Below are 15426 nucleotides of genomic sequence, written 5' to 3' on the forward strand. Positions count from 1 at the left end.
ACTGTTTGCCCCGCAGTAGTGGGCTGGGTGAGCGCAGCCTTATAATTAAAATTCTCTATTCTAACCTGTCCTCACATCTTTAAAATTTTTCTTTGAGAAGTCTGGGTTAAAAGGTTTAAGGAAGAAGCCAAATTGTGAGTTTTGGGGGAAAGGACGATCATCATCTTTAAAAGAACTTTTGGTTTCCAAAGACATATGTATAGAACTAAATGCACAGATTTTCTTTTCCATTTTTATTTTTTTAGCCAATTCCCAAAGCCCTAAATCACATTTTCCTTTAGATTTAAACTCTAGAAAAACATTATTATTATTATTATTACTATTATTATTATTATTATTATTATTTGAGACAGGGTCTTGCTTCATTGTCCGGGCTGGAGTGCAGTGGCACAATCTCAGCTCACTGCAACCTCCACCTCCAGTGCTGAGGCGATTCTCCTGCCTCAGACTCCCAAGGGGCTGGGATTACAGGCCCGTGCCACCACACCTGGCTAATTTTTGTATTGTTGGTAGAGATGGGTTTCACCATGTTGGCCAGGCTGATCTTGAACTCCCAACCTCAAGTGATCTGCCCACCTCACACTCCCAAAGTGCTGGGATTACAGGCATGAGCCACTGTGCCCAGCCTAGGAAGACATTCTTGTCTTCTCTAGTTCACCCTCCACCACCGTCTCCTCTCTGGAGAGCCCCCTAAATGGCTACACAAAACAGCTAAACCACCTTTCTTCCCCCTGTGACCTTGCCCATACAGTGCCTCCTCTGAGTGCTTGTTCCTATCCCATCTCCTTGCAAAGGTACTAGAAAGTATTACAGCTGAGGTTCAGACATATTCATCTGTTACCTATTTACTAGTCAGAGAAATTAAATTATTTGATTGAATGAGTTCTGCTTCAAGCGACAGAAGAATGTTCCACCCTCCAGTAATGACATAGAGGACTAATTGAGTCTCTTTCCAGCTTCTGTCCTGAAAAGCAAACAATCAAACAAACAAAAAATAAAAGACATTGTGATACTCAGAAGCTCAGTACATATATAGAGGATACTTGACCTCTCTATATATAATAACTCACAAATGCACAATTGGATTATTAATAGTGTTATCTCACAGGAGTAGAATCAGGTAACCTTTACTTTCATCTTAGCATTTTCATATAACAAAGATATATTATGTAAAAATATTAGGAAAAGTCAATCTATTTTCAATCTGACAGAAAAAGTATTGTTTTAATACCAAGATCAGCTTTTTCTGACATAAACTATTTTCAAGAGTTTAGGACAGGCTGGGCACAGTGGCTCACACCTGTAATCCCAGCACTTTGGGAGGCTGAAGTAGGCAGATCACCTGAGGCCAGGAGTTTGAGACCAGCCTGGTCAACATGGCAAAACCCCATCTCTATTAAAAATACAAAAAAATTAGCTGGGCGTGATGGCACATGCCTGTAATCCCAGCTACTCAGGAGCCTGAGGCACAAGAATCACTTGAACTTGGGAGGCAGAGGCTGCAGTGAGCTGAGATCACACCACTCTACTCCAGCCTGAGCAGCAGAGCCAGACCCTCTTTCAAAAAAAAAAAAAGGTTTAAGACAAAAAAGGAAAGCTCACTTTCTATCAAAAATAAGCTTCCAAAAGACAATAACAGGGCTGAGTGTGGTGGCTCATGCCTGTAATCCCAGTACTTTGGGAGGCCAAGGCAGGCGGATCACCTGAAGTCAGGAGTTCAAGACCAGCCTGGTCAACATGGTGAAACCCTGTCTCTACTAAAAATACAAAAATTAGCCAGGCATGATGGTGGGCACCTATAATCCCGCAACTCGGGAGGCTGAGGCAGGAGAATCGCTTGAACCTGGGAGGTGAGCCACTCAATCTCCGCCACTGCACTCTAGCGTGGGCAACACAGTGAGACTCTATCTCAAAAAAAGACAATAACAGTAACTGAAAGAGGCTCCTCTTCACTTCTGCCACCTAACCCATAACTCCACCCATTTCTCCGCTGGACTTACCTCATTCACAGGGATCAGAATACTGAATTGTTGCCTGTTCATCTGTAAAATGAAATAAGACATATAATTACTTTGAGGGTCTCCTATATTCAGAGGGAAAATGCTTCATAAAAGCTACTGCTTTAGCCCTTTCCAGAGAATCTTTACAGGTTATGATATTCAGAATTACAAGAAAGTTTCAATCACTAATATTTGTACGTTGTGACAAATTATTAATCATAGCAAAAATAATGGAAATAGCCCTTTGAGAACGATGGTTCACATTGTTCTCTTCTTGGTCTAAGGACCACATCATATCAAATGTCTCTAGTGTACGCAACTTAAAAATGGCACACAACTGAATTAAAATATTTTAGGAGATTAGATAATTGAATTACGTGCTACTTGGCTTGGGAAGGAGTATTTGTAAAATTAAGAGAGAAGCCATGAAGAATGAGGCAGAAGTAGGTTGGGAGATGCAGGTAAGATCTCAGCTCTCATTTCAGCCCAGCCCTCTCACCTGGCAGGTAGTAGTCATAGACCTTGATGGTTGCTGGTTTCAAGTTGGTGACCAGCACACTTTGGCTGATGGTGAAGGTGTAAGTCTGAGTGTTCTTACTGAGCTGTGGGGAAGACAGATGAAACAATACCTTAGAACTAAAATGAAAATTACACTCTATGCAACGTGGAGTTAAAAGACCCTTGCTGTCTTTTTTTTTTTTTTTTTTCTTTGAGACGGAGTCTCGCTCTGTCGCCCAGGCTGGAGTACAGTGGCCAGATCTCAGCTCACTGCAAGCTCCGCCTCCCGGGTTCACGCCATTCTCCTGCCTCAGCCTCCCAAGTAGCTGGGACTACAGGCGCCTGCCACCTCACCTGGCTAGTTTTTTGTACTTTTTTTAGTAGAGACGGGGTTTCACCGTATTAACCAGGATGGTCTCGATCTCCTGACCTCGTGATCCGCCCATCTCGGCCTCCCAAAGTGCTGGGATTACAGGCTTGAGCCACCGCACCCGGCCAACCCTTGCTGTCTTCATGTAGATTTTCTGAAACCCCACCAGGAACGGTGGCTCACGCCTCTAATCCCCGCACTTTGGGAGGCCGAGGTGGGTGAATCACCAGAGGTCAGGAGTTCCAGACCAGCCTGGCCAACATGGTAAAACCCCATCTCTACTAAAAATACAAAAATTAGCCGAGCATGGTGGCTGGCACCTGTAATCCCAGCTACTCAGGAGGCTAAGGCAGGAGAATCGCTTGAACCTGGGAGGCGGATGTTGCAGTGAGCCGAGATGGCACCACTGCACTACAGCCTGGGTGATAAAGCGACACTGCATCTCAAAACAAACAAACAAACAAACAAAAATTCTGAAACTCTCTACCTACCTCTGCTGCCCTATGACAGTCTGCCCTAAGACATTGCCTCCTGCTGACTTCCTGGCTCTTTCTTCTTAGGATCTTACAGCTCTCTGGCCCTCTTGTGAACTGGTTCCCTTTGTTCATGGTCTACGCTGACCCATGGTTTCTCCACTAAATTAGTCAAAGTGGCCAAAGAAAGCAGAGGCTTGCATTTTACTCCAACAGTTCTACGCCCCTTACTGGTTTGCTTTCTTCAATCTGGTCCCTGAGCAAATGATACCTCCTCAAAGGGGCTTTCCTTGAACACCTTATTTAAAAATAGTCACATCCCTGGCCTGCCTCACCAGCACTCTTTATCCCCTTATGCTGCATAACACTTATTACTACCAAAAAAAAAAAGTGCGTGTATACACATATACATGTAATTTTAAAGAACTTGAATATTGTTGTCTCTCCACTAGAATATCAGCACTCTTAGGCCAGGTATCATATCTATTGTTTTCATTGCCACGTCTCCATCACTTAGAAAAGTGACTGGCATATGTTGGTTGCTCAGTAAATATTTGTTGAATAAATTAGCAAATGGAGAATCTAAGGCAATTGTATAAGTTACTTTACTATAACAAGAAAATAAATCCCAGCTACTTGGGAGGCTGAGGTGGGAGGATCATTTAAACCCAGGGGTGGAGATTATAGTGAGCCAAGATTGGGCCACTGAAGTCCAGCCTGGGCAACAGAGTGAGACCCTGTCTCAAAAAAAAAGAAAAAAAATTATAAATTTAGGTATAGAGCTATTAACGCCTAATTGGAAGGGATTTCCAAAGTTCTTCAGGTATAGTGCTTCTCAAAGTGTGGTCAAGAGACCTCCCCTATTCCAGGGATCCCTGAGATTGCATCAGAGTATCTGAGAGGTCAGAATTATTTTTAGAATGATATTAAGACTTTTTTTTCCCACTCTCATTCTCTTACAAATATACAGGAGATTGTTTCCTTCTGGGGAAAGAGATTTAAAAAACTAAAAAATAAACAAGTATATAGTAGAGTTATCAGAGGCTACTTTATGTGTAATATTGCAATGGTTTGAACGTAGGAATAAATATAAAATTTCATTCTCTTTGATTAAGCCAGATATTAAAGCAAAAATGCAAAACAATGTCACTATTCTTATTTTTTTGTTTTGGAAAATAGTTATTTTCTTTTTCTTTTTCTTTTCTTTTTTTGAGATGGAGTCTCACTCTGTTGCCCAGGCTAGAGTATAGTGGCACGATCTCGGCTCGCCACAACCTCTGCCTCCTGGGTACAAGCGATTCTTCTGCCTCAGCCTCTCAAGTAGCTGGGACTACCGGCGTGCGCCACCACGCCCAGCTAATTTTTGTATTTTTAGTAGAGACGGGGTTTCACCATATTGACCAGGCTGGTCTCAAACTCCTGATCTTGTGATCTGCCCTCCTCAGCCTCCCAAAGTGCTGGAATTACAGGCATGAGCCATCATGCCTGGACAGAAAATAGTTATTTTCATAAAAATGTTATTTATATTAAGATGTAGTGAGTCTATTACTGTTTTTAAATTAATTAATAAATATTTTAAGATTATCTCAGTTTTAATTTCTAACATGATAAAGACCAATAGTTAAAACCCACTTCACTGAAAGCTGTTTGAGGCCCTCAGTAAATTAAGAGTGTAAAGGATCCTGAAACAAAGAACTTTTAGAACCACTGTTCTTTTCTATCATTTGGTCACCATAACGAATTAAAGCCAATGACTAACATGAACCAAAAGAAAGCTGGGGTAGGGCCGGGCGCAGTGGCTCACGCCTGTAATCCCAGCACTTTGGGAGGCCAAGGTGGGTGGATCACGAGGTCAGGGGTTCGAGACCAGCCTGACCAACATGGTGAAACCCCATCTCTACTAAAAATACAAAAATTAGCTGGGCGTGGTGGCAGGTGCCTGTAATCCCATCTACTCGGGAGGCTGAGGCAGGAGAATTGCTTGAACCCGGGAGGCGGAGGTTGCAGTGAGCCGAGATCACACCACTGCACTCCAGCCTGGGCGACAAAGCAAGACTCCATCTCAAAAAAAAAAAAAAAAAGAAAGCTGGCTAGTAGCAGTTTTAATATCTGACTAAATGGCAACTAAGGCAAGGAAAAAAATGTGTGTGTGTGCATGTGTGGTGTAGGAATCTAAGGCAAAAGTATTTGATATAAATATATACACATATATAGTAATGGGGAAAGGATAGTATGTACTAATATAAGGAAAATTTAAGAAGATATGTTCATAATATATATATCTAATTATATAGTCTCAAATATATCAGGAAACGACAGCCAAAAATGTATGGATAAACGGATAAATCAAATATCACAATTAGAGGCCGGGGGCAGTGGCTCACACCTATAACTCCAGCACTTTGGGAGGCCTAGGTGGCCAGATCACTTGAGGTCAGGAGTTCAAGACCAGCCTGGCCAACATGGTGAAACCCTGTCTCTATCCAAAAAATACTAAACAAACAAAGAAACAAACTCCATCATAATTGGATATTTTAACATATGCTTTTCAGAAACTGTTAAATCAGGCAGAAAAATAAGCAGAGTTATCAAACACATGAACAACAGAAATAATGATCTCAGACTTCTAGATCAGAATCCAGGCCCAAGAGAAAAGAAATAGATGTTCTTTTGGAGTGCACACTGAACACTTGCAAAAACAGATCACGGATTAGGTCATGGAAGAAACTTCAGCACATTCCAGGCAATCAGGATCATGAAGACTCTGTTCTCAGACCATAATGCAACAAAATTAGACATCAGGAACAAAAGGATGGCTTTAAAACTTTCATGTGTTTCCCAACAAATTAAGAAATATAAGTGAATGACAATGAAAACGCTACTTGTCTGAGATTGTGGGACAGGGATGGCATGTACCTCGAGGGACATTTATAGTACAAGTTCATTAAAGAATAAGGAAGACTATATATGTGAATAAGGTCATCCTCTGGTGAAATTGATCAAGACCACAAGGGAGAAGATACACAGAAAAGAGGAAATAACCACAGATACCATCATTAGCACTGGCTTTTAGACCATTAGACCTGATGCTTCAGATTAGAAGCCAACTGGCAGATTTGGCAGGACACACTGAGGAGCAAGCAGTTCATCACCGTCTCGGACATGGTGTCATAGAAATCAGACTCCCCAGGTTCTGCTCCCACCCTAGACACGGACAGATGGGATGACTCGGACAAGCCACTCTCTCTCCAAGTCTCAGTCGGTTGCTGTAAGACTTGAATAAGTTATGTGTGAAAGTATCAGAGACTTGGCAAAGTTTTAAACCGCAACATCATGATTACAGGGTAGTGCCTGATAAGCTAACCCGAGCTATGTCAAAAGAAGCTATACACGGCTCACACAACGTGAACAAAACCCTGGTTCCCGGGAAGATAGGAAACACAGTTAGATGATCGGGTTGGTGGCTGGGCAGGGGGTCGGAAATGGATGTTACTAACAACAGCATCTTTTGATTTGGGATATTCCTGTCTATTGGTTATATACAATAAGGATAACTTTGTTCCTTGTGTGGAGTGGAATATCATGAAAAGGAGCATTGTTAACAATTTTTAGAACGTTGTTAGTCCTTGAGAACTTCTTGCTTTATTAAAATGAAAGGTTATATACGATGTCTGATTAATATTAAGTAATATTAACATTATGTTAAAATGATACAAATGGCTATAGAGTAATGAGGGCTTACTCTGTACCAGGTACAGTCCGAGATATTTTTACATGTCTTAAATAATTTAGTTTTTTCTAGAACTCTAAGAGATAACTATTTTGACCCCTACCCACACACATTTTACAGCTAACTTTCAACAATTTGTCCAGTTACACAGCCAGTGCTGGAACCAAGATTGCAGCCCAGGCAGTCTGGCTTCAGAGCTTCTGCTATTAACTACTATAGCATACTGTAGAGTTGCAATGTCACTTGTGGCTATTGAGCGCTTGAAATGAGGCCAGACAGAATTGAGACGCGCTGACAGTGCTGTAAAGGTGTGGTACAGAGAAAAAAAAAAAAGAATGTAGATATCTCATTAATATTTCTGTATATTAATTGTATAGTAAAATGGAAATATTTAGGGTATATAGGCTTGCATAAAATATACCATTAAATTTAATTTCATCTGTTCCTCTACTTTTTAAATGTGGCTACCAGAACTCTTTAAACAATGTAAATGGCTCACATTATAGGTCTGTTGGACAGGGCTTCTCTAGAGGCACAACGGGGTGTTTTATGACATACCAGCATGGAGGCAGAACTCATGGCATGGTGTGGACTCGCTCCCAGGCCCCTCATCCCCATGTGTGTGACACCCATATATACAGATTAGAAGAGAAGTCATGAAGATCCATAAGCAATCCAGTTCTTTGATCTAGTTCCTGAATACCTACCTCATCCAAGTAAATGTTAAGTGTGTCAGTTCCAAATTCAACCTTCTTCACCAGGGGTTGCTGGAGAAGCTGCATAAGAGAGGGAGAAAAACAGAGACTAAGAGCCAGAGCCTTCCCTATCCCCTAGGGTAGTCTTCCAAAGCTCTGCCATGATCAAGGAAACAATATATACTGTGGAAAAGGTAGGAAAAGGGAACTGAGACTATTACAAGTTGCGTGTCATATGTCTGCTACAACCTTGCAGCCCATTTAAATAATCCAATCATGAGTTTGTATGTATGTGTATATATACATATATACATATACACACACACACACGTACATATATGCACATATATACATGTACATATATCTACATATGTATATATACACACACCGTGTATATGGATGCCATATATATATGAAAACTACTTTTCTTACAAATGTACATACATATACATACATATATATGTATGTATATACATGCCATGTATATATGTGTGTGTGTATATATACACACACATGCCATGATGCCCATTTTACCAGTTTTTTTTATTATACTGTCAGGTCCCCTCACAGCTAGATAAATGAAGAAAACAGAAGTAACTTACTAACTGACTGGTGCCCTCCCTGGGACTGAACCCAGATAGCATCTTCACTTCCACAATCACCATATTGGAAGAGCTACGGCTCCCCACATAACTGAGAGCAGGAAGAAGAAAACACATGTGAGCCTATTACTTCAGTGCACTCTGCATCCCCAACACACATACACACACACACACACGCGCGCGCGCACACACACACGTGTCCCACCTCAGCTCCTCAGACCAGGTGCTCTGCCGGCCACCAGCACCCCAGCTTTCCTCACCTGGTGTGAATAGCGAGAGTCAAGGATCGAGGTGAAGTCAGTTGCTCACATCTAGCTTTTCCCATTTCCACGCTAAGACTAAAGGTCTTCATATTTTTAAGAGGGAGAATATTGTATCTCAACACCGTCTGGTAGGAAGAAATAGCCAAATCAGAGTTGGAAAGAGCTTTAAAGATTGTACAGTTCAAACTACTTTTCTTACAAGTGAGAAACAGAGAGCGAGAGAGAAGGCCTAAGGGGAAGATGCCCTCAGACTCTCCTTCCCAATGTACATTCATTCTCATGGATCTCTACTTACCTGTACATAGACACAGCCCTGGCCTGAGGCCTCCAGCGTGTACATTCCAGGGACATTGGGCAGAGTCTTCTGCTGAAATACCAATCTGTTGGCTGACTGTATGTTGAATGTATGCTGGAAATTCTCAGTGGATTTTACAACCAGGTTGATCTCCTCAGATGGCGTGTAGGCGGTAGTGGCATATTTGGCAAGAGCTTGGAGAGCAACTACAGTATCCTGAGGGAAACAACCAAACGTATGCTTACCATTTTGTGAGTCATTGGAATTAACCTTGAACAACTCTATAACCCACACACGTGGTTGTTGTTAGTTGGCTTGGATGATGCCTCCTCTAAGTATTTAGAGAACTATACCCACCTCCTCTGGAGAAGCTGACATAGAAATCACAGTAGCTTACTTTTATAGAAAATCACCATCAACAAGGTACTACTGAACATCCGCAGGTTACTTGGTTAACCTAATCGATTCATATTCAGAAATCAAACAGCTTCAGAATGAGTTATTGCTAGAAGCAAGTGGATAACTGTTCAGTATATATTTTACAGTTTCCTTATTTGGGGAGGAAACAGTAATAACATGACAGCCCTAGAAATTGCAGCCTATGACGTCATTTAACTGTGTGATGATCTTCTACATCACAGTTGGAAGGAGCATCAGGGACCTAGGAAAGTCCTTCCTTGCAGGCTGGCTTCTTAGCCGTGATACCATGTGATAATCTTTTATTTCTCTGGGAATAAGACAGATAACTGTCACTAAGTGAGCCTGGTACAGTGACGTTTGAACTGTTTCATTCTGAAAACATAATTCACATAAATTACAAGGGGAAAGAAAAATGAATAAAGTGTTCAACAAAATTGTCACATCTCGCTCTATGTTATGAAAATTTCAGGCCGGGTGCGCTGGCTCAAGCCTGTAATCCCAGCACTTTGGGAGGCCGAGACGGGCGGATCACGAGGTCAGGAGATCGAGACCATCCTGGCTAACACGGTGAAACCCCATCTCTACTAAAAAATACAAAAAACTAGCCAGGCGAGGTGGCGGGCGCCTGTAGTCCCAGCTACTCGGGAGGCTGAGGCAGGAGAATGGCGTGAACCCGGGAGGCGGAGCTTGCAGTGAGCTGAGATCCGGCCACTGCACTCCAGCCTGGGGGACAGAGCGAGACCCCGTCTCAAAAAAAAAAAAAAAAAGAAAATTTCTACATGCTTGATACTGTGTAAAATATCTATTACCAAAAAAAACCCCTATTTCTTCATCTCACAAATGAAAAAGACATTCTTATTTCGACATTATCACTGTCCTACAAAACAGGAAGACAGATCACCCACCCTGGTGAAGCCGTGAAGAAGTTCTATCTGTGCAGCTTGGCCATCTACAAACAATTTTTGTTTACCCTTTGTGGACTGGAGCCAGGGAGGTTTTTTACTGCTTGAACATATGGGGACAATTCAAAGAAAGGGACCTCACTGTCAGCTGAAAAACCAGTGTGAGTAATATATATGACCTCTGTGATAGCCAAGGATTTCATTGAAAAAATGATTCTGACACATACCTGTCACTGCGAGTTGTAAACATTTCATCTATTGCTTTCCAAAAATATTATTATATATTATAATTTTTTAGGACTGAACAAGAAGAAAGGAGTCTTTTCTAATCTTTGGCCAAGCATTTCCCTGAAACAGGGAGGCATAGTACCATATAATTTTTTTAAGTTTCAATTAGGTCATTACCACAGTTAAACTTGGTGCCTTTAACATTTTTACCAAACATGCAATCTATTAAAAGATGTTCATTCTTTCAGGTCTGATTTACATGTTATATCTTCAGTGAAATTGGCCTATTTCAACAAATCAGATTATAATCTTCATGAGGACAAGAAATATATTTTCTTAGTTACTTCTGTAGCCTCATCAAAGTGATTTGGACATGGTAGATATTTAATAATATTTTCAGAATAAATAAATTAATGACTACCCTCTTCATTATAATCTAAAATAATTTTTTTATGATTTGAGTTTATCGTACAATTCTACCCCTCTTTTTTTTCCCCTACTGCCACACCATTCATTCAATTTCCCAATTTCCCCTTACCCCTAACCTAGATAAAACAGTCTCCTGATCTCTTCAAGTCCAACGTTTCTCTCCTCTAAATTATCTCACACACCAAGTGGCTAATTAATCTTTCTGAAACAAAGTTAAAATTGTTGTTGTTTTTGTTGTTGAGACGGAGTTTTAACTCTTGTTGCCCAGGCTGCAGTGCAATGGCACCATCTCAGCTCACCGCAACCTCCGCCTCCCAGGTTCAAGCGATTCTCCTGCCTCAGCCTCCCAGGTAGCTGGGATTACAGGCACCCACCACCATGCCTGGCTAATTTTGTATTTTTAGTAGAGATGGGGTTTCTCCATGTTGGTCAGACTGCTCTCGAACTCCCGACCTCAGGTGATCCACCTGCCTCGGCCTCCCAAAGTGCTGGGATAACAGGCTTGAGCCACCATGACCGGCCCCAGTGTTTCACACTCAACAAAAAAAGAAAATTAAATGCATCTGGTACTATTTATGTGCTCATATAACCCATTTTATGAATACTTCTATATATTTTTCACAGGCTTTTCCTCTCTAAGACCCTGGACCGAGAGGGCAAGGACAATACCTTTTCCTCTATCTCCATACAAGATCTAATTCTACCTGTTAAGTGGCAGTGGGAGAACAGGCTGTTTACCTGAGTAGAAGAGAAGCCCCCATATGCATTCCGTTGCTTGGCCAACCAAGCCACTATGCTAGTGGCCTTGGCTATCTCCTTTTGAGTCAGGCTGGGCTTGGTAAGCTGGGCCAACAATGCGTATGCTGTAAGTTCCACATCTAGAGCCACAGGCTCAGACCAAGGGCTGGCATTCGATGATGGAGTAGGTTTGTGGCTCCAGTGAATGGATTCTCCTATGGAAAAAGAAACATAACTAGGATGTCCTTAGAAGGAACTGGCTTTCCCACATTCACTTTGTAAATGCAGCATCTTAGAGCAGAGAAAGTACCAACTGAGAATTAAACAGAGTAGAAAAAAATGTCTTAGATGTAGCTGATTCATTGACCTTGATGTAAATGCAAGGATGCATGTGTGCGCATGTGTGTAAAGCTAGAAGCATCAATAAATGTTCCTGCCTCCAGCAATTACATGAAAACCACTCTTGTTACTTTATCAGTTTTGATGTTAATGGAAATAGGTAAATAGAAGCTTCTTACAAGAATCTCTGTGTTTGGGGGCAATTTTTGTTTGCTTACAGTTTTATGAATTTTTCAGGATTTATTTTATTTAATCAAAGATTTAGGCTGGGCGTGGTGACTCACGCCTATAATCCCACCACTTTGGGAGGCCAAGGTGGGCGGATCACCTGAGGTGGGGAGTTCGAGACCAGCCTGACCAATATGGAGAAACCCCATCTCTACTAAAAATACAAAATTCACTGGGTGTGGTGGCGAATGCCTCTAATCCCAGCTACTTGGGAGGCTGAGGCAGAAAAATCGCTTGAACCCAGGAGGTGGAGGTTGCGGTGAGCAAAGATCGCCCCATTGCACTCCAGCCTGGGCAACAGGAGTGAAACTCCATCTAAAAAAACAAACAACAAACAAACCAGATTCAACATTTTAGGTAGAACAAAAATGGCAGAGCATATGTAAGAATTCTGAGAAACCATGAAGAAATGCTAATGAGGCCAACTATATGAAATACGCTTAGAAGGCAGTCCAGTGATGGCGGGCACCTGTAGTCCCAGCTACTCGGGAGGCTGAGGCAGGAGAATGGCGTGAACCCGGGAGGTGGAACTTGCAGTGAGCTGAGATCACGCCACTGCACTCCAGCCTGGGTGACAGAGCCAGACTCCGTCTCAAAAAAAAAAAAAAAAAAAGGACATGAGACCAAAAGAAACCTCTGTGACAGCCAAGATGATAGTTAACGGATAACTTGAAGAAAAAATAAAATAACAAATGGAAATGAGAAGGGTATAAGTTAGAAGACTAATTAAACAGAATTTTAGAGATAATAAGTAACCACAGAAAGGCAATCTAATTGGAAGAATGTAACAGGAAACATGTGAGCTTGCAATACAAGATAATGGAAAAGAGATCATCACAATAAATCAATATACGGTGGAACAGGTCCCATTGTCTCAGACACACATTTCATGACTAGAGCTTCTTACACACAAGAGGAAAAGCTACCCCACCCTCTATGAGAGGACAGTTCAGCCATGACACTCATATAAATGAAGGCTGAGACTGCATTTCTGCCTGGAAGAATAATTTTAAATACACAGTCAGATAAATGAAATGCATTACAAGATCTGCCATAACTTCAAATAGTATTCTAAATACATTTAAAGTGGTCCAGGCCAGGTGCAATGGCTCACGCTTATAATTCAGCACTTTGGGAGGCCAAGAAGGGTAGATCACTCGAGGTCAGGATTCTGAGACCTGCCTGGCCAACATGGTGAAACTCCATTTCTACTAATACAAAAATACAAAAATTAGCCAGTGTGGTGGCAGGCACCTGTAGTCCCAGCTACTTGAGAAGCTGAGGCAGGAGAATCACTTGAATCCAGGAGGCAGAGGTTGCAGTGAGCCAAGATTGCACCACTGCACTCCAGCCTGGGCAACAGAGCAAGGCACCGTCTCAAAAAAATAAAAAGTAAAATAAAAATTTAAAAAATATTTAAAGTGGTCCTACGTCAAAGAACTTTCAAAGATCTCCAAAAGGGTAATTCCACAATGACAATATACTTTCTGACTAGCTTCTTCAGTGTAGTTTCTCTTCACATTAGAAGTATAAAAATGTGGCCACTGGTGGTGGCTCATGCCTGTAATCCCACGGGCAGATCACCTGAGGTCAAGAATTCGAGTCCAGCCTGGTCAACATGGTGAAACCCCTTCTCTACTAAAAATACAAAAATCAGCTGGGCATGATGGCACACGCCTGTAATCCCAGCTACTCGGGAGGCTGAGGCAGGAGAATTGGTTGAACTGGGAGGCAGAGGTTGCAGTGAGCCAAGATCACGCTATTGCAATCCAGCCTGGGCAACAAGAGAGAAACTCGGTCTCAGAAAAAGAAAAAAACGTATAAAAATGCCCTGTGAGCACTTGCATGTGTTTCTCACAAACTTCCCAACAATAATTTTATGACTTAACAACTGTTACTAAAATGAATCCTAGAGTTCATGTGTAGGACAGAGGATACTAAGGAGATTATAGATAATTCACAGCTTACGTTCACAATTTCAAACAACTCTTAACAGGACCAACATACCTGAGATGATAGCCTGTTGATCTAACTGTCTAAGGAGAATGTTTCTGATGTCCATTTCCCCAGCCAGGGAGAAAATGTAAGCCAACAGGGCCTGTGTGTAGAGGCTGGTGGTGGAGGTGGCCGAATTCTTGAGACACTGTAGACCCTGACTCACCATTGGGTCCTAAAAAGTGAAGAAGAAGACCATAATTTATAAGGCATTCCTTAAAAAATGGGAAGTAATCAGGGAATCATCTTATCCTTCTTGACCTTAAAAGGGTGACTAGGGACAAAGATAGGTCAATGTCTCTAGGAATAGGCATGAGAAGGAGGGTATCAAGAGGAGGAGCCAGGAGAACTTACATCTACGTCCTTTCCCATCTCCAGCAATGCAGCTGTAACATATGCAGTCAAGGAGACCTCATCATCAACACCACCCTAGAGACAAACAGGGAGACAGTGAGTCAGGGCAGCAGACAGCAGCTGCAAGAATTATGTGCAGATTGCAAAACAACATCCCCTCTGAACAGATGAATTATTTTTAAAAAGAAAAAAGTAATAAAGAAAGCTCTTCTTTCCACAGGCTTTCTGCAGCTCAAGCCTCCATGACACACAAAGAGGGAACAGGCTGGACTTCAGTAACTGCAGAGCCTTAAACAGCCTGCAGGAGGCAGCACGTGGACTTCAGCTGAGTGGGTGTTGAAGAAACCAGAGAGGAGTTAAGAAGCATGAGAGGTTTAAAGAAGGGAGGAATAAGGAGAGAATCTGCCGCATCACTGCATCTGAGCCTCCTCACGTGCAGCTCCCGTCAAGCAGGACAACGCCCAGCCCTTCTCCAGGGGAGATGAGGTGAGACCTTCCCTGCTTATTGCCTTTCCCAGAAATATCAAAGCAAATTTTAAAAAATATCAAATCAAATTATTATCCTCATTCTATAGATAAGAAAACAAACACTTAACAAGATTAAATAGCTTGTGGCCAGGCATGGTGGCTTATGCCTATTATCCCAGCTTGAAGCCAAGGCAGTGGGGAGGATCCCTTGAGCTCAGGAGTTTGAGGCCAACCTGGGCAACACGGTAAAACCCCATCTCTACAAAATGTACAAAAATTAGCCAGGTGTGGTGGCATGCGGATCCGTGGTCCCAGCTATTCAGGAAACTAAAGTAGGAGGATCATCTGAGCCTGGGGAGGTCAAGGCTGCAGTGAGCCATGATCATGCCACTGCACTTC

At 42.1% G+C, this 15426-nt stretch overlaps 1 protein-coding gene across 2 annotated transcripts in view; it reads right to left on the bottom strand.

Moving 5' to 3' along the window:
• Nucleotides 1–218: 218 nt before the first annotated feature.
• Nucleotides 219–15426, bottom strand: part of A2ML1 (alpha-2-macroglobulin like 1) — a 54878-nt gene continuing 39670 nt past the window's right edge. For both annotated transcript variants that reach the window (XM_025402129.1, XM_025402130.1), the window contains 10 exons: nt 14560–14634; nt 14218–14380; nt 11644–11858; nt 8927–9142; nt 8629–8756; nt 8369–8459; nt 7779–7847; nt 2500–2602; nt 2001–2042; nt 219–964 (listed from right to left, as the gene is read on the bottom strand). In XM_025402129.1, coding sequence (XP_025257914.1) covers nt 2002–2042; nt 2500–2602; nt 7779–7847; nt 8369–8459; nt 8629–8756; nt 8927–9142; nt 11644–11858; nt 14218–14380; nt 14560–14634 — 1101 coding nt within the window. In that variant the 3' untranslated portion in view covers nt 219–964; nt 2001. The remainder of the gene's footprint in view (nt 965–2000; nt 2043–2499; nt 2603–7778; nt 7848–8368; nt 8460–8628; nt 8757–8926; nt 9143–11643; nt 11859–14217; nt 14381–14559; nt 14635–15426) is intronic.

The sequence above is a fragment of the Theropithecus gelada genome, chromosome 11 (assembly GCF_003255815.1).
Source record: "Theropithecus gelada isolate Dixy chromosome 11, Tgel_1.0, whole genome shotgun sequence".
NCBI lineage: Eukaryota > Metazoa > Chordata > Mammalia > Primates > Cercopithecidae > Theropithecus > Theropithecus gelada.